The sequence below is a fragment of the Chelonia mydas genome, chromosome 1 (assembly GCF_015237465.2).
Source record: "Chelonia mydas isolate rCheMyd1 chromosome 1, rCheMyd1.pri.v2, whole genome shotgun sequence".
Taxonomy (NCBI): Eukaryota; Metazoa; Chordata; order Testudines; family Cheloniidae; genus Chelonia; species Chelonia mydas.
The window spans coordinates 300974840-300994554 of NC_057849.1; the positions used below are offsets into that span (position 1 = coordinate 300974840).

The 19715-nt window shown below is 40.5% G+C and overlaps 1 protein-coding gene across 1 annotated transcript in view; it reads left to right on the forward strand.

The window, feature by feature from the left end:
• The window catches only part of TES (testin LIM domain protein), a 43598-nt gene extending 26200 nt beyond the window's left edge, over nt 1-17398 (forward strand). The window contains exons 3-7 of the mRNA XM_007070530.4: nt 4450-4702; nt 6024-6356; nt 9631-9846; nt 10348-10506; nt 15936-17398. Coding sequence (XP_007070592.1) covers nt 4450-4702; nt 6024-6356; nt 9631-9846; nt 10348-10506; nt 15936-16127 — 1153 coding nt within the window. The 3' untranslated portion in view covers nt 16128-17398. The remainder of the gene's footprint in view (nt 1-4449; nt 4703-6023; nt 6357-9630; nt 9847-10347; nt 10507-15935) is intronic.
• The last annotated feature ends 2317 nt before the right edge of the window (nt 17399-19715 follow it).

The following is a 19715-nucleotide window of genomic DNA, read 5'->3' on the forward strand; positions in this document are numbered from 1 at the left end:
GTGCAGGACTCTGCACTTGTCCTTGTTGAACCTCATCAGATTTCTTTTGGCCCAATCCTCCAATTTGTCTAGGTCACTCTGGACCCGATCCCTACCCTCCAGAGTATCTATCTCTCCCCGCTAGCTTAGTGTCATCCGCAAACTTGCTGAGGGTACAATCCATCCCATCATCCAGATCATTAATTAAGATGTTGAACAAAACCGGCCCCAGGACCAACCCCTGGGGCACTCTGCTTGATATCGGCTGCCAAGTAGACACTGAGCCCTTGTCACTACCCATTGAGCCCAACGATCTAGCCAGCTTTCTATCCACCTTATAGTCCATTCATCCAATCCATACTTTAACTTGTCAGCAAGAATACTGTGGGAGACCGTATCAAAGCTTTGCTAAAATCAAGGTATATCACGTCCACTGCTTTCCCCATATCCACAGAGCCAGTTATCTCATCATAGAAGGCAATCAGGTTGGTCAGGCATGACTTGCCATTGGTGAATCCATGTTGACTGTTCCTGATCATCTTTCTCTCCTCCAAGTACTTCAAAATGGATTCCTTGAGGACCTGCTCCATGATTTTTCCAGGGACTGAGGTGAGTCTGTAGTTCCCCAGATTCTCCTTCTTCCCTTTTTTAAAGATGGGTGTTATATTTGCCTTTTTCCAGTCATCCAGGACCTCCCCTGATCACCACAAGTTTTCAAAAATAATGGCCAGTGGCTCTGCAACAGGGTGCATTTGATTTAAATTTTGATTTTTAAATCATGATTTAAATCACTAGTCATGAAGATTCGATTTAATCATGGATTTCTACATAAATGCGTTCTTGTTGGTTGTTATAACCTTAGTACATATTCTTCACAACTCAGAGATATAGGTTTCATTTTTAGAAGGTACACACTATACGTTTTTAAAGTGATCTATTTTGAAAACTTTTCAGATTAGTTTTACAGCTAAATCAGAAAATGAACTGTTTTGGTTATTTCATTTACCAAAGGTAATTGAAGTAGATATTTATGAAGTCATTGGGAGGTGAACTATATCCAACTATCTCCAATTCAACAGGTTAATCATTAATATTTGGAAGATTTTCTTGCCATGCTGTATTAGGAGGAGAATATCACCAGACGGACGTTTAAATTGTTTTATTTAACTAAAACAACAACGTTGTATATTCTGGATTTTTTTTCTTCTTCAACAGCAAACATAATATTTTAACAAAACAAGCATTTGACTTTAGTTAAACATTCAAGATTTTTAAAATCAGGTTTCTTTTCGTTAAAATTGTTTTAAAATAGTTTAAATTTTTTTTTTTTTTTTTTTAGAAAAATAAAAATTAAATCAACTGTCGGCCAGGTCAACATGAGAAACTTAAAATATTGGCTTCTACAGCTAACTCGGTCGTCTTCACCTTCAGTTTCCTGTTTTGTTCATAATCTGAAAAAGAAAAACAAGCTTTCCTGCTTTTTTCAGGTCCCAAATGATTTCTCAATTTGGAATGAATTATTCGAAAGGAAGAAAATATTCTTTCTACACCAGCAGAAGAAGCTACTGCTATTAAAAGTGAGATTATCACTTCAACAGTCTCTGAATCCAAGTGCTTATGTGACTTCCACTAGTTCACTGGTGTGACTTTCTTTAAAACATCAGCAAACGTATATTTCTTGAGTGGTTCACCCTTAGCTCTGAAGTTTATTATAGTTGGCATTATGGAGGGATGATTGATGGATATCCGTGTCAGAGCCAACTCCTCTTCTTCAGCAGTTAAGGTTTGACCCTGGAACCGAGTATTGAGAATATTTGCAAGAAATGAGCTGGAGATAGTGCTTGTTCCATTTGGTTTTTTTAATGCTTGTAATTTAAACTCTGTCATCGCATATTTCTCTTTTTAAGCTCTCACTCAGTTCCTTCCCAATTTCAACAGCATCAGCAATAAAACAGCTGTTTCCCTGCATTTTGTTCAAGGCTACAGAAATAGGCTTCAGGGTATTCAGCATGTGCTCAACATTTCTCTTAAGCCCAATGTTGAGAACTTTGGCTGTGACAGTGCCATCTATTTTTTCACGATTTTGTTCAGACTATCATCAGATTAGGCCAGTTCTTGGTATAGTGCTCAAAACAGTCCAGTCGTGAGTTCCATCACACATCTTGTGGGAGCATTAGCTTGGTTCCTCCCACCTTTTTCAGAGCAGCTGCTGCAAAGTGGTTGTTACGGAAGTATTTTGCAATTTCAATAACATTCGCCTTTACAGAAACTCCTCACTTAGTCATCCCGGTTAACGTTGTTTTGTTGTTATGGTGCCGATCAGTCAGAGAACATGCTCGTTTAAAGTTGCACAATGCTCCCTTTATAACGTTGTTTGGCAGCCCCCTGCTTTGTCCACTGCTTGCAGAGAGAGCAGCCTGTTGGAGCTAGCTGATAGGGGGCTGCCAATCCACCCTGGTTCCTAGCTAGCTATCAGCTCCCCGCTCCCCTAAGTTCCCTGTTCAGCAGCCACTCAGCAGGATATCCACTGCCTGGCAGGTCAGCTGTCCCTCCCCCCACTGCCCTGTGCTGCTCCTGCCCTCTGCCTTGGAGCTGCTCCTGGGAGCTTCCTGCTTGCTGTGCAGGGCGGGACGGGGAAGAGGGATGCTAATGTCAGGGTGTCCTCCTCTCCCTGCTCCTGCCCCCCACTCCTGTACCCCCATCTCCACAGCGCAGGGGGGACGGGACACGAAGGGCTCAGGACAGAAGGAGCTTGCTAGCAGCAGCTGTTGTCTCAACTTGCTGATCTACTTAAAAAGGCAGTGTACTTAGAGTGGGGTCAGTGTACTTAAAGGGGCAATGCGAGAGACACACACACACACACACACACACACACACACAGTCTTTTGTCTGGCAAAAAAAATTTCCCTGGAACCTAACCCCCCACACATATTTACATTAATTCTTATGGGGAGATTGGATTTGCTTAACATCGTTTCGCTTAAAGTAGCATTTTCAGGAAGATAACTACAATGTGAAGTGAGGAGTTACTGTATTTCTGAAACACTGAGGTCTTTGGCTAGGAAGTACAGCAAATGAGCACTGCAATCACATGTTGTTAGCTTGGGACTCTCTTCTAAATTTCTTCTCATCTTGGATACATTTGCAGCTTTGTCTGTGACCAAGCTGCGTACTAGACATTTGAAATTTTTTTCAGTTTGTTATAGTTTTTACTGCTACTTCTTATAAGTATTCTGCTGTGTGTGCATTTCCTGATGTATCAATTGTTTCTGTAAGAAAGACATTCCCTTCTTCTGTTGTCACACCAGCACACACAACAGGATCATTGTAGACATTGCTCCACCCATCAAGACTCAGGTTAACAATTTCACCCTCCAGGCCTTTTGCACACTGCTCAATTTCTCTTTCATACACTTTATCCAGCAATTTGCCTGCAACATCTGCTCTGTTGGGTGGACTGTATCCTGGTCTTAATGACTGAATCATGTTAATGAAGTGTGGGTTCTCAATCATACAGAAAGAGTTTGTTGCATAAACAAAACAGGCAATTTTTTCATCAATTACCTCTTTCTGTAATCTGCTGGTTCTTATCACAAATTTATCTATGGTTGTTTCTGGATGATGAAGATTTTTCTTTTTCTTTTTGCTACAGGTGATATACTGTGCTATGTGACATACATGATGTGACTGAAACACTATCATTGGCAGATAACTCTGAAACTGTAGAAAATGATGGGGATCTTGAAGGTGGATAGTCTTCAAAAATCCTATATGGCAGGGATTGGCAACCTTTGGCACGCAGCCTGCCAGGGTAAGCCCCCTGGAGGGCCGGACTGGTTTGTTTAGAGACGCCCAGTGGGAGCCGCAGGTTCGGCCGATCGCAGCTCCCACTGGGTGTCCCTAAACCTCTGACTGCCAGAAGCTGTGACTGGATGACAGGGGAGGGATCACTCAATAAATTGCCCCGTTTCGGTCGTTCCCTCTGAAGCATCTGGCACTGGCCACGGTCAGAAGACAGGATGCTGGGCTAGATGGACCATTGGTCTAATCCAGTATGTCGATTCTTATGTTCTGTTCTTGTGGTAGCCACTTCAGATATAGATTTGCATTTGTCCTCTTGAGTGAATATTGCAATATCTGACCTTGTTTTAAACCACTGTGGGCATGTGCAATAAAAGGGAAGTGTCGAAACTGGTAAAGAAATTACCACTTGAGGTTTATAAAGATAGGGTCTTTTAAGGGCAAAGAAGATTACTACAGGAATGATGGAAAACCTCTTTAATTTCAGAAGGGTCACCTAGTTTCTGCTCTATTCCTTTTTTAAAAACACTGAATTATTATAGGGGTAGATCTACATTTTTGGAAGGCAGCAGATCTGCTTTCTTAGTGGTTCACTTTGATGCATGTAACTAATGTGAGATGCAGCCTGCAGTTAGGGTGCTAACTGCCTATATTCCTCCAAAATTATAGAAAAATATGTCGAAACTGCAAATGCGGCCAGGAAGAACATGATGTCCTCACAAGCAACGAGGAAGATCGTAAAGTGGGGAAGCTCTTTGAAGACACAAAATACACAACCCTTATTGCAAAGCTGAAAACTGATGGAATTCCCATGTATAAACGCAACGTAATGATACTGACTAATCCAGTGTCTGCCAAGAAGAATATATCCATCAATACTGTGACATATGAATGGGCTCCTCCTGTTCAGAATCAGACACTGGTAAGAAATGCAGGACTTACTTTCTGCTTAGTGATAACATTTAACTGGGGTGTGGGGCTTTGGGTTTTTTTTTTCTTTTTTCTATTTTGGTGGTTGAAGGGGAGGCAGAGGGAATCCACAATAAGGGTCAGCTTTTGTGGATCTTGTATAGGATCAAGTCCTTGTTTTTGATTTGATTGTATTTCTGATCCTTGTTTCATAGCTTTTAAAATTACCAGTTGCTTCAAAACCTGATTCTCTCCTCCTCTTTTCCCCCTCCACCTCTCAAATAAGTGTGCTGGTATTCAGCCTGTGGCCCCGATGTCTTCATATGGATTTCAGTATGTTATAGTTTACTGCATGCTGTCTGTCTGTCTGAGGCTTTTACTTTGGAAGTGGTGGGGAAGAGGCCATGTTCTTATCTAATAGTTACAATTAAACATTGCATTAGGCATATGCCTTTAGTAATGGCACTTAAGAGAATTTATAAATGCCCAAATCTGTCTTTTCTAGAAGGACTGAAAGAAATGGGATGTACTGTTTTAAAAAAAAAAATACAATTTATGTCATTGTTTAAAGTAAAGGGAAACACTCAATGCTGCACGTTTCTGTTACTGTATATGGTAAGAACGAGCTCAGTGTTGACCTCTAAAAGAAAAGCTCCTTTTAGTTTGTTAGCAGCTCAACCAGATGAAACACTTGGATAGCCTTCTGGGGATTTTTATTTTACTTTTTAACTTGAATTGTTGACTTTATGTACTGGAGTGCAATGTGATCCATAGCTGGAGATGCTCCCTTTGTGGCCTGCTCCTAACTATGATAGGATGCGGTATCTTTTTTTCAGTGACTTTCTTAAAATTACATATGCTAAACCCTTCAGTACTTAACATTCATTTATCGATTTGTATTTTTAGTTTTATACTTGCTTTCCTGAAACTATCTTCCTCTTTGTCACAATTATTTGTAACTGGTTCTGTGTCCTGGGCAAGCTGCCCAATGCTTTTTGGTTCAGTTTCTCCATCTGTAAAATACTTAACTACTTTGAAAACATTGTCAACATGTATGTAGAGTGCTGTATAAATATTAAGCATTGTTGGATATTATTTACAGGAGTAAATACTATTTTTTTAACATAGTTATAGGCTTGGAATCAAGCATGTTTTTCATGTTGGGCAGAAGTCAGTTAATCTACTGCATTCATCTTGATCTACTGAAATTTGGGAGCTTAATGTTTATATAGAAGATTTTGCTAGTGATTAATTCAACTGTTGTTGGTTTTAGCCACTTGTTTAAAAAGCTAGATTCCATAATTGGCATCTGATATCTAATTCTTCTGGTTTAGGCTAGACAGTATATGCAGATGCTTCCAAAGGAGAAACAGCCTGTGGCTGGCTCAGAAGGTGCTCAGTACAGGAAGAAACAGTTGGCTAAGCAGCTGCCTGCTCATGATCAGGATCCTTCGAAATGCCATGAGTTATCTCCTAATGAGGTGAAGCAGATGGAACAGTTTGTGAAGAAATACAAGAATGAGGCACTTGGTGTGGGTGATGTCAAGTTCCCTAGTGAAGTGGAAGCTAAAGCTACTGACAAGAATAATGCTAATGGTGACAGAAGCACCTCAGCACCTGTAGGAGCAATGGAGGACAAGTCGTCAGGTCAAAAAGGATCCCAGTATGTAAGTATAAAGATAGCAGCAGGCAATATCAAAGGCTACAAGTAGACTGCTGTCAGATACCATGCAAACTACTATTTTAACCTACTGAGCTTGTACATTGAATGTATTTGAAATATCCTTTAATTGAAATACATGACTCTTGGCAGTATTAAAAAAAAAAAAAAGTATATAGCAAATACCTCTAAGCTTCCTAACTATGTAGACTATCCTACCTTATTCTCATAAGTAATATAACAGTGTGGTTCTTAATGAAGTGATCATGGATGAGAATAGTGTTCTTTCTTTATGCTATAAACTAATCCCCTAAGGGGAAGGAATGCTCTTAGTAGTCTGTTCGCGCGCGCGCGCTCTCTCTCTCTCTCTCTCTCTCTCCTCTTGCTGGGAAGGGAAGATTTTCTGAGGTAACTTAACTTGCTGATTTTTACCTAAAACTAAAGAAGAGCAAAAGATTATATATTCCTAATAAAGTAAGTTTCCTCACCAGACGGTGTAATTGATTGATATTTTGACTAGTCAGATTTTCATGTTGAGAACTACATTTTCTTTCTCTAGTATGGTCTTCAGTTCTATGCAGTGTTGAAGGGAAGCCATTAATTCCCAGTATTGGAGTAAATTTTTATTGTCTCAAGAAGGATCTGAATAAGATCTTAGTTGACAGTCCCACAAAAATGAAGCAAATAAGTACTACCTCTTGTGTTCCTTTATATTCTTATACAAGTATGTTTTAACCATACTTGCTTTGTTAGGATTAGAGATTGCAAACTCTAGCTGTGTATATCTTGGATACCTGTGTATAAGCAATGCAGTTTAACTGGGGGTTAGACTGAACCACAGGTGACTTGTTAGCAGAATTTAGGACTTCTTACTGATTGCCCCTTCTAGCCTTGCTATTGGGGTTCAAAGAGCAGATAGTGAAATTACTGGAATTCATATTATTCACATGAGCTATTTACAAGGAACTGCTACAACTGAATGAGTGTTTTTAGTAACTTTGGAATATCTCAGAAAAGAAACATGGAATAATGCATGGATTGTATGGGGCTGTGTGGCGGAGGAATCTAACTTTAGAGTTCATTCCCTGTAAGTGTATCATAGGAGTTATTCCTAACATAGGGCTAGATTCTGTAGCATTTTGTCTAGTATATTCAAAGCTTTTAAACTAAGTGTGGACTGATGCAGTTAAGGAACTCTATCTGACCATCTCTGCAATTCTTATTCAACTGCTGCAGCAAACTAAATATTGGAAACTACTTTTTGAAATAAATAACAAGACTCCCATTGCAATAAGAGCTGCTACTACCACATGTTAAAATAGCGTGCCCATGTGTAGCAAATCCCCTATTAACAGGCCATGGTGAAATTAAGCTATAATACAACAAGATGTGTCATGCAGTCAGAACCTTCTTCTTGTGATACTGCAGCATCAATATCTTTCCTGTTACGAAATAAACCAATATTTTCTTAGAAGCACCCACTTGCTTGTGCAAAGTGTGATGATAAACTGCTCTGGATTACACTGGATCAAGGGAAACATAGCTCAGAACCCCCTGTGGAGGAGCATTTACAGAAAATGCCCTGTTGCCAGTTCTCTCCCATTTAAATCTCCTAGGAGTGTGTAACCTAAAGCACCTCAGTGTAGCATGATTTGCCCAGGTAAGAAGGGGGCAAATAGGGACATTGTGACCCATATATATTTGTGTGTTTCCAAACTGAATTTAAAAGGGGGTGGTTGGGACTCTCCCAATGCAGGTAAAAAATTGGTTTTATCAAGGTATCAGGGCACACTCAAATACATATTCATTAAAATGAACTTTTTCTTTTGCTCTAAATAAGAAGCCTTGTAGAGCAGGGAGATTGGATAGTCAGGGTTCAGTGAGTCAAACTTTATCTATCTGGTGGAGGGGAAAAAAATCTTGTGTGAATAATACCCCTCTTTTTCCCACAAGGCTAGTGGGTTGCAGGGGAGATAGAGTACATGGAGATCCTACTCTGGCTCACATTGAAACTAACTGGAGCCAGTGGGAAGTTTTCCTATGGGAACAGAAGCAGGCCTGACGTAAAGATATTCGCCAAAAGAATATTTATTACTTCTAGTACTTACCCCCTTTTTTATTTATTTATTTAGGTTATTTGGACTCTCCCTTTTATGTACACTTCCTGGAAATATTTTATTTGAAAGGAGCGAAAAGCAGAATAGAATATTTTATTGACTTCAGTTGGGGGGGAGGGGGGAATGAAAGGAGCCAATCAGAATAGAGGGATCACAGTAGCTAGTCAGTGGAGAGTTTCATATTCACAGTATAGCTATTAGAGAGAGGAAAAGAGGCACACAATGAAACAAAACCAATTCGTGCAGGAAGTGCGTAAGTGATAAACTGTATAGCATACACCATCTCTACACTCCAACTGGCGGACAAAACCACTTCAGTATAGAATATAAATATTAGTAAAACAATATGCCTAGACTTCTTGGAACCTATCTGTAGTATGATTGTGTTTATACTTTTCTTTTCCTTCCGCCTGCCCAAAGATAGATAATTGGACAACAGCCATGAGTGGCTCAGCAGCAGAGGAGTGTAGGCTTAACACAAAGATTTTTGAAATAGGAACAATATGTGCCTTCTGTGTTTGGCAGATACAGCCACTATTTTATAATCTTTTCAATACTTAAAAGTATATGACCTTATTCTTATTTCATGTGATCCAATTTTACTCCAGCAACTATTGGTTTCACTAGTTATTCCTCATTCTCATGAAGAGTTGGTCCACAGAATACTAGATTAGCTAATAGGATAATGGTCACTCACCTCTTGGGTGCTGTTCTTGACTCTGCACAGATTCATAGATTTCAAGGCCAGAAAGGACCACTGTGATCATTTAGTCTAACCTCCTATATGATACAGCCCATAGAACTCCTGTAGTAACATGTACTAATTTACTTTCATACTGTTCCATGAACCATGTGAAATTTTCCGGTGGTCTCAGTTCAGTTCCAGTGGATAAATATACACATTGCAAAAACCACCATCCAGTTAATCAGCATTGGTGCTATGCTGGCACAGCACTGATCTTCTTGTATTATTGCTTAATTAAACCTATTATTTGATCTGGGATAAAACTTACTAACGTTGACCTTGGGAGTAACTCCACCTCCTTAATTTTAAGCTAGGAAGTTAGGATTTACTGAAATACAAATTGTGGAATTTTTTTATAGATATTTTATATATCCTCATTTTATATCTAACTTGACTTAATTTGGATGGCTTCATTGTAGTCCTGCTACCGCTGCAAATTAAACATGAAAGAAGGTGATCCAGCTGTTTATGCTGAGCGTGCTGGATATGACAAACTGTGGCACCCCGCTTGCTTTGTCTGCTGCACCTGTAATGAACTTCTGGTGGACATGATCTACTTCTGGAAGAATGGAAACCTATATTGTGGAAGACACTACTGTGACAGTGAGAAACCCCGATGTGCTGGATGTGATGAGGTAGGCAAAGCCCCCAGCCCCCCCCATGTACATATTTAGAATATAGGTGTTTTACTGCGAACCAGTCTTTCCTTCTGAAAGTAATTGAATATTAACAAAACAGTCCTATACAAAGGGATGAGTGATACATTTTAATCATCAATTAAATGAGAGCTGACTTATGTGGAATATAATGCAGTTAGCTTGGTCTTGTTTGTCTTTCTTGCTAAGGACGCTAGGTGGAGTGCCTTGCTAAATTACACAAATATCTTAATGCAAAATGCAGAGAGCAGACATATTAATGCCATTGGAATCTACTGCATTAACAGTCATTAGAGGGTATCTGAAACAAAGCCAAGCAAATGTAACTTTAAATGTACATGAACAATCTGGATTCAGAAACAGTGCAATCAAATGTCCAATTTTTGAAAACCTGGCAACATGCCTTGTTAGTGGTATAAAATTTCCTAGACAGAAATACTGTTCAAATCATACATTTGTGTTGTGCTTTTTCCCCCATAGCTGATATTCAGCAATGAATATACCCAGGCAGAGGGTCAAAACTGGCACCTGAAACACTTTTGCTGCTTTGATTGTGACTGCGTCTTGGCTGGGGAAATCTATGTCATGGTAAATGACAAGCCTGTCTGCAAACCATGCTACGTGAAGAACCATGCTGTGGTAAGATACTTGAAGTTATCTTGATTTGTAGAAATGAGAGTGACAACTTTTGATGGTGCAGTATACAATCACATTCTCATCCATACTATCTAAGGTATGAATTGTTTCAATTTGGGTCAAAGTCCCTCAGTTGTCTTCTACTTTCACTTGATACCGAAATAATTTTCTAATTCATGTGTGTATATATAGAAGCAGTTTAAAAGAATGCAATCTGTTAACCAACTAGACAACTTACAGAGCATTTAGTATGTAAACTTGAACTAAGACTTCCTAGAAACTGAAAGATATGAAAATGAGTTAATGATGATTTTGTGGGTGAGGTAATATCTTTTACTGGACCAGTTTCTTTCAGTGAGAGACAAAAGCTTTCAAGCTTACAAAGAGCTCTTCTTCAGGTCTGGGAAATGTATTTAACTTTGACACTCTGAGTACATTTCCCAGATCTGAAGAAGAGCTCTTTGTAAGCTCAGAAGCTTGTGTCTCTCTCACCAACAGAAGTTGGTCCAGTAAAACATATTACCTCCCCACCTTGTCTCTCTAATATCCTAGGACCAACACAGCTACAACAACACTGTATACAATAATGACAACTTGTGTAACTTACCAGGCTAGCAGGATGGTTTTAAGATATAGGAGACATTAAGTCATTTTGCTAACATAAACCACGACTACCACCATTTTCACACTGTCAGTTTTCATCACCACGCCATCAGTGGTTTGTTTTATCTCAGATGTCACCACTACATTTCAAGTATTACTAATTACTCACAAAGTAATAGTGCAGATTATCATAAAGTAGGAAGTGAGTGTGGTCTGGTGGGAAGAACAAGAGAGTTGGGGTTGGGATTTTGACTCCCACTTTCTAATTCTGTCAGTAACTGTAATGTTGCATGTTAGTTAACCTCTGTGTACCCATCTATTAAATGACTAGAACATCTCTTGTAGGTATGTTGATGATTGATTGATGAAATCCACACAGGAAAAGCTATAAGCATTAATAATGCTCTTCATCCATGTTTTCTTCTTGGCTTTTTTTTCCAGGGGTGAAAGTAAGATAAATTACTTACCAGTATGGGGGCCCGGCCTTGGGCGGAAGGGGCGGGACTGGGGGGTCAGCCTCCCCCAGCCAGCCCTTCCGTGCTGCCCGGCCTACGCCGCCTGGGGCTCCAGTGGCGATTTTAAAGGGCCCAGGGCTCTGGCTGCTGCCACGGTAGCAGTGGCCAGGAGCCCCAGGCCCTTTTAAATCACCAGGCCCTGGGGCAGATGCTCCTTTTGCCCCCCAACCCCTTTGGCGGCTCTGGGGGCGGGGGGCAGCGACACAGCGCTTAAACATCGGCTGTGTACGGGCCGGTACCAGTGGACACTCCTTACCGGCCCGTATCGGCCTACTTTTGCCTCTGCTATAGACCTAGTCCTGCAATCACTGAAGTGAATGACAGTTTCTGTTGAGGGCAAGAACAGCCCCTAAATTTATGTATGGGCAAAAAAAGTTACAAGATTTCTCTATATAGTACCAAGAATTTAAAATCTCTTTTCTACATCGTTTCTAAATTGCCTTGGAGTTTAAGGATTTACTTTCAGCTCCTTGAATACAGTGTCTAGGCATAATACGATCATGTGTGTGTGTATAGTACTACAGCAGAACCTCAGAGTTACAAACACCTTGGGAATGGAGGTTGTTCATAACTGAAATGTTTGTAACTCTGAACAAAACGTTATAGTTCTTCTTTCAAAAGTTTACAACTGAACATTGACTTAATACAGCTTTGAAACTTTACTATGCCGAAGAAAAATGCTGCTTTTAACCATCTTAATTTAAATGAAACAAGCACAGTTTCCTTACCTTGTCAAATCTTTTTTTAAACTTTCCCTTTAATTTTGTTAGCAGATTACATTTAACACAGTACTGCACTGTATTCCCCCCTTCCCCACCCTTTTGTGTCTGTGTCTCTGTCTGCTGCTGCCTGATTGTGTACTTCCGGTTCCAAACGAGATGTGTGGTTGACTGACAGGTCAGTTCATAACTCTGAGGTTCTACTGTATGTAAAAGTAAGAACACAATGGCAGTTACAGCTCTGGGAAACGATTTTTATGGATGTGACGTGTGTGCTACTTCAGAAGTTTGTATAATATAATCCCAGTACTTCTCAGTTCAGATTTTTTAATTTGTGGTGTTTCTCCTGCTATTTGAGATGCTTCCTTCAAAACACACTGTTGGAAAGAGCATGTCCTTCTTCTTCTCAGTCTGACCATTGTCCTTGTAGCTTAAATGAACTGACCTGAAACATGTCTTTCCATTTTCATAACATTGTTTTAATTGAATGTTGCATAACTCCAAAAGGCCTGTACTTCAGGCTTGGTTACTTAACGGTTAAGTCTGAGGAGAATGCATAGTTTAATAGCTAAAGCACAGCCATTATGGTGTGGTGGTGTGAGGCTCAGTTCATGAATGGCTGACTGTAAATCACTAAGATTCTTGGAAACAATATATCGTAGAAATAAACTACAAAACACTTTGACTGATAAGAGTCCGGCTTCCTCTGGTGGTGCATCCATAGCTGTTGCATCACTTGGGAAAGGAAATATAAAATCAGAGTGCTGTTCTTCCTTTGGAACGGTGCCAACAACATTCAGCATTTTGGTCCTTGAATAGTCTTAACTAACTTTGCAACAACAGCAATGCCTGCAGGCCAGGTCTGGGCACAGGGCACAATATAACCGTAAACTGAAGCAAGCTCTTCAAAGAAGACTTTTGAGCTTGAATCTCCTTGGTCAGACTGTCGCCTCAACTGCAACTGTACAACTCCCTGCATACAGGCCCCTAAAGGGTGTGTCTACACTACATTTTTAAAACCCACAACAGCTTCTGCTACATGCTAAAAACAGCTGTGTGGACACTCTCTGGCTCTGAAGCCGAGGGAGGAGGGTGGGTATCGGAGTCCGAGCTCCAGCCCGAGCCTGAAGATCTAAACAGTTGTCATTAGTGCCATAGCACAAGCCCAAGTCTGTAAACCCGGGCTCTGAGAGTCGCTGCTGTGGGTTTTAAAAAGCAGTGTAGACATACCCTAAGATCTTCATGAATCTGCAGATTCAATCCACGCCTCAGATTTCATCCACCCGAAAGTGGTTTAAAACAGATTAGAGGGTGGATAATGTTGGAGTAGTTTTGTGATGTTAAAAAAACCTAGCACTAGAGGGCCTAATCAAAAAAGTAGGGGTGGGGGCCTGAGCTTGTGTATGTTAGTTACTCAAGAGTTTTGCTACCATTTTTTTTAACTTCAACATTTAAATTATCTACCCAGAAACTTTTGCCTTTTCCAGCTAGTTTGTGCACGTTGATTTGTCAAATGTTGACCTGACTCTCTCTCTCTCTCTCTCCTCTTTTTTTGGGCTGGCCAAATTAGCAAAGTTTTTATTTCAGCCTGCTTCTGTCTTATATTTTGCAATGTTACATAGATCCAGATATTTAGAATTAGCATCACAGGGAATCTTATTCTATGGACTGTTGTATGTCCAATAACAATAGTTAAGACAGACATTCCACTTGAGGATTCCATATGGTGAGAGTGTGAGTATGTGTGTAATAGAATTTTAAAAACACACATCTTCATTGTGCGTACTGGAGTGAAAATGCTCATTTAAGAATACAACTAAAATATTTTGAGAGAATATTTTTAATGGGCATTTTAAATCCAGTGTATACAATGAAAATAAAATATCCCTTTAAATTCTGAAAACCTGTTAGTCATGGTGTGGCTTTAAGACCGTAACTGACCATCCAAACCTGGACCTTATCTTTTGGAAATGTTACCATAATACGTGGTTATAATGGGAGTCTTACCAGAATAAGGATTTCAGGACTGGTTTGTGATACAGGCCAAAGAGTTATAGTGTATTATGGTGAAAAGCAAATTAATCTACTCCAAAGTAGTCTTTGCAGTTCCTATTACTTTAAAGGCTGCACAATGCCACCAGAGGGATGAGGAGGTGTGGAATTGCGCAAGAAACTTAGTGCCATAATCCCAGTAGGGAAGAGGGGTGTGGTAGTAAGACAAATATTAGGTTGCTCGCAAGTGTGACAGTTGAGGGCAACTGCAACCATATTCCTCCTCTGTGGTCCATCAAGGGCATCTGCTCTCAGGTTTCCAGCTCCCCAGCCGTCACCTCTCTTGGGCCGAGACACATGTCTCTCTCCCTACTGACCTGGGTATTTCCAGGCTGCTGGGTCCTGCCTTCATTGTATGAGTTCCCCAGCAGGTCAGATTGCCTAGGCAGCCCTGCTTTGCCTTCTCCTCGGAGGTTATAAACAGCATAATTGCCCCCAGTTAAGTTACTGCACAGCCCTTTCTAAGCAAGCACCTTTATTCTTAAGGTGAAAGAACCTACACATGCTAATAAGCTTACCAAAGCTCATTCCAATCCCAACAAGGGGTCTGGCAGATGAAACGTCCTTAAACCCCATACAGGGGGTGTTCTGTGGTCACAAGTTCATAACACCTTTTTGCTCTGACCAAGCATGTTCATGAATCTAAAAGTCCTTTATACAGTTTGGGATTCTGATTTGTTCTCGTGTAACAGGTGATCAGCTGACAAAGGCCCCCTCCTCAGGGCAGGGTTTCCAAAGGCTGAGTTCTTGTATAACTGGAGAGGATACATTGTTTCAGACAGTCCTCTGAAGCTCATAACACTTTCCAGAGTTAACATTAGTCAGGTCTCCCTCCACAGACCTTACATAAAATTCCACAATAATACAAACACATTTGCATTTGTAATACAATGAACTCCTAAGATACTTAAACTTAATTCAGTAAGGTTTGTCCAGAATACTTCAGGAAATTGCCATATCTGTCACAACAGGAGCTACTGACCATACTGAATTGTGTTACAGAAATCAGTGGGTGAAAAATGCAAGTAATTGCAGAGGTCAGTGATGGTGTGAGGTAACTTCCCCTACGGTGGCTATGCAATTCATCAGGTCCGTCAATGCTGTGTTGTCAGTGGCAAGCTGTTCCAAAAAAATGACACTGACCCTGGACATGGCATTTAATATGGTGCTGTATAAAAACATGTAGCACAATGAGGACTTGTCCTGGTTGGCGCCTCAAGTCACCATCGCTATATAAATGTTTTAAGGTTAGGCTCTATCGCAATGGGTTCTTTGATTTATTGTTTTGTTTTAATTTTTAAACACTAGTGCCTGCTCATTTGCTTATTTTTTAATATGTACGCTGACTACTTGAAACCATCTGATAGCTGAATTAGGCTTTAAAGCTTCCTTTTGGCCCAGAAGAGTTCTTACAGTATTTATTCCCTTTAGCTGCGAATGACGGATGCACAAGTAATTCCTATTGCCTTCCGTGAGTTCTACCCTTTCCACAAATTGGAGAGAGAATGTGTTTTATAATTTGATTGCTGTTTTCACTCATCAGGTCTGCCAAGGCTGCCATAATGCTATTGATCCAGAAGTTCAGCGTGTGACCTACAACAACTTCAACTGGCATGCCACAACAGAGTGCTTCCTGTGTTCCTGTTGTAGCAAGAGTCTAATTGGCCAGAAATTCATGCCAATAGAAGGAATGGTCTTCTGCTCAGTAGAATGTAAGAAAAAAATGATGTCTTAAGAGTGGTATGTGTACATGAAACTAAGTATCACCATGTTTCAAAGTCATTGCATTTCTACTGTAAAATGCAATATCTGGGCATTTAAAAATTGGCCTATTCCCAAAGACTCTGAATGAATAACCAAGAAACTTGCTCTGTAACTTGCTTTCTTTAACTATAAGTAATACTTTGTGAAAGTTTCATATTTCTCTATTCTCTATGGTATTGCTTTTGAGCACTTAATGCTAACTTTTTCATATCCCAGATATGTAGAAAAATGTGATGTGAGCTACATACCTTAACAGCTGTCTTCACCAAGAAGACTTTCCTCCTCTTGTAAAATTGCAGGATAGAAAACAAGCTTAGAACTAACAGATCATATTTCCTGGGTGTGGCTGTCTTTGTGAATGATACATACAGGTTTCTCACTTCAGTTAGGGCAGTAAATTAACAGTTTTAAAAGCATTCCTGCTTTCATCAAGCACTTTGCTAAAGCCACACATTTTGTCTAAAACAAAAATGCACCCAGATTTATAGAACTCAATAAAAGTGGAATGCAATGTGTCACTTAAGCTTAATTTACTTTCCCTGAAAACAACTTAACTTTTTAGTAGGTGTACATGAAAATTAAAGAAAACTTGTCAAGCTGGAATATATGAGTGAGGCTTCATTCTGCTAGTTCAAAAAGATTAGGCCAGTCTGATTTTGGGCATATCCTTTCTCCTCCTCCAATAAAGAATTTTAAACTGGCTTTTCCGGTATTTATGAATGCCCTTTTCCAAACTTGTGCAGTTTATCAAGGGGCATGGCACAGAATGACACATCTATTTCATTCTGAGAATCTGGCATTCTACGAAAGGTGAAGGACTTTACATTTTAAGTGATCTGAATTTTTATCTAAAAGTTAGTGGCATATGTTGTAAGTTCTTAGCAGAAGCAGAAACAAAATGGATAGTTCTCACAAGACCCTTTCAGTATTTGTATTTGAACAAAAACTTTACAGTTGTATACTAACTTCTCTTACTCTAGAACTCAAAATGGATTTAAATATTGTGATTATTTTGGGGAGAGATCTGATTCTGAGGGGAGGGGGACTGAAATTTAAATTTGTTTATTTTCTAAGTAACAGTTGTATGCTGAAATGTCTTAATCTGTGTAATACAGGTGCCAAACATGAATGAGAGAGATGTTGGCTTTGTAAAGAACCATGCAAATTTCAAATTCAGCTCTTTAAGAATTACACGTCTATGTATGTACCTTAATGCTCACAAATAAAAAAAGCTTTGCTCAACTTAAGTTGCATAATTTTTATTCCACTCTTTTAATTGATGTAAATATGCCTTTACTGCAGTAGGGGGAGTTAACATCAAGGACAAAAAATAGTCTTTGGGTAACTATTAAGCTTCACGCTGTTCTGAAGACAATACTTGTTGGTGTTGTCTTTGTATGCACTGTAGAATACAGAAGGGAAAGGTCTGTTCAAACTCTGTAGTGATCATGAGCTTAATATGAATTTACACAATTTTGTTCAAATACCACTAATTCCAATTTTGTATCAAAGGTCTTGTGTTTAAAGCACAGGAGTGGGAGCCCTGTGGGATAGGACTTCTCTCAGCTTGTCTGCTGAATGAGAATGATATGCTAGAACAGCACAAAAGCATTGAGGCCTTTGTAAAGTGCTTTGAGAGCCTATGAGTGTGCTGCAAAATAATACCATTGAAACTACGTGAACAATAACCAGTTTAGTATTACAAGTCTAGCAGGACACAAACATATGTTCCCTGGACCCTTTATTATGGAAAATTGTACCACCTTCTTGGGCTTGAGACACCCGAATGGCCAGGAGGACATACCTAAAGTGCATGTCCCTGAACCTGTACCACCATGGGGTGTGTGATCTTGTAAGCTAAACAGGTTCAGGCTGTCAGTAGCTAGATGGGAGACATCCAAGGAAAACAAATGTGCTATAGGAAGTGGTGAAGGTGATTCCATGAACAACTCTTTGAATTAGTACTTAACCAAAGACCTGTCATGCTGCTGGAGGTGCCATCTGTTGAATGAGAATAAAACAAGGTCCCAATCACTTCTAATGATGTAACTGCTGCTTTTTTGGCAAGTGGTGGGTGAATCTGCGTGATGTCTGACCAAATTCCATTCTAGTAATAGCATGTGATCTCCCTAAACGATCCTTTAATTGACCAAGATGTTCACTTTCTGTCCTTCAGCTGTCATGTGATTTTGCTGTTCCCAGATTAATGGCAACATTCAGACGTCCCAGAGGGGCTGGATGTAGTGATTGAGTGATACGGTTTCAGACCTTGAGGCTTATAGATGGCAGTGTGTGTGGGTTTTAGACAAAACTGCCAAACTGAGGCAATGCACATTCATCTTCATGAGTGACTAACAGTTGTTAATGAAATTGGTCAAGCTGAAGCCCAGTGTTTTGTAGTAACGAGCTCACTGCTTTCTCAAGCATGCCAGCCTGGCTCTCTTCTCCAGCTAGCCTAAAGACATGCTGCTCTCTGACTAATCTACTTCCTCTCTCTGCTTCATGCTCCTGGGATGCCCATGCCCGCCTGGGTCCCAGGTGCTTCCAAAGCAAGAGTTGATCTACCTACCTGTTAACAGTTTGGATGTGTCTGCGCAGCCAAGAAAAACCCACAGCGGGCCTGTGCCAGCTGACTCGGGCTCAGGCTGCAGGGCTGTTTTCTTTGCTTTGTAGACTTCCAGGCTCGGCCTGGAGCCCAGGCTTTAGAACCCTGCAGGGTGGGAGGGTCCCAGAGCTCAGGCTCCAGCTTGAGCTCAGAAGTCTACACAGCAATGAAAAGAGCCCCATAGCATGAACCCCACAAGCTATGCTGTGTAGGCATACCTTTTGTTGTATTCAGGGCTGACTTAAGCCAAGCTGAGGCTCCACTCCTGCATTGGGACCCTTCCCCTTCACTATAGCTATGCACCCATGCACTGTGACCCAACCACCGCCCCATCCCCAGGGACAAAGACCCTAGCCTAGTTGTTTGTACCTTCCTTGCCTCTCAGCTGGACTACAGCAATTTGATACACCTGGGCATGAAACTTCCAGCACTTAGGAAACTCCAACTAGTAGAAAATATTGCAGTTTATCCCCTCAGCAACACAGGCTACCATGAGCACATCACACCTGTCCCACCACACTTTGCATTGACTTCCGATAGACTTTTGAAATCAAGTTCAAGGTCTTGGTCTTTATCTTCAAGGCACTCCATGGCCTGGGTCTAGGATACCAAAAACACTGTCAAGCTCTGGGATGAAGACCACGGTCAACAACTTCACTCCTCAGCCACAATGGAACTCTCAACCATAAGAGTCAAGTTTGTCTGTGCAGGAGCTAGAACCTTCTCAGGAGTGGTCTGAGACTGGAATGAACTCACCCAGAACCTAAGGGCCATCACAAACCTTGCCACTTTCTGCTCCAAATGCAAGGCACAGTTCTTTGACCTTACCTTCTCTGTTTATAAACACATAGCACCAGGTATATCTATCTAATGCATTTAAAAAATAAACAAACCCCTGATAACAAAACACTTCACTGCGCATGCTTCTCCCTTGGGGGAGAGGATGAGAGAACA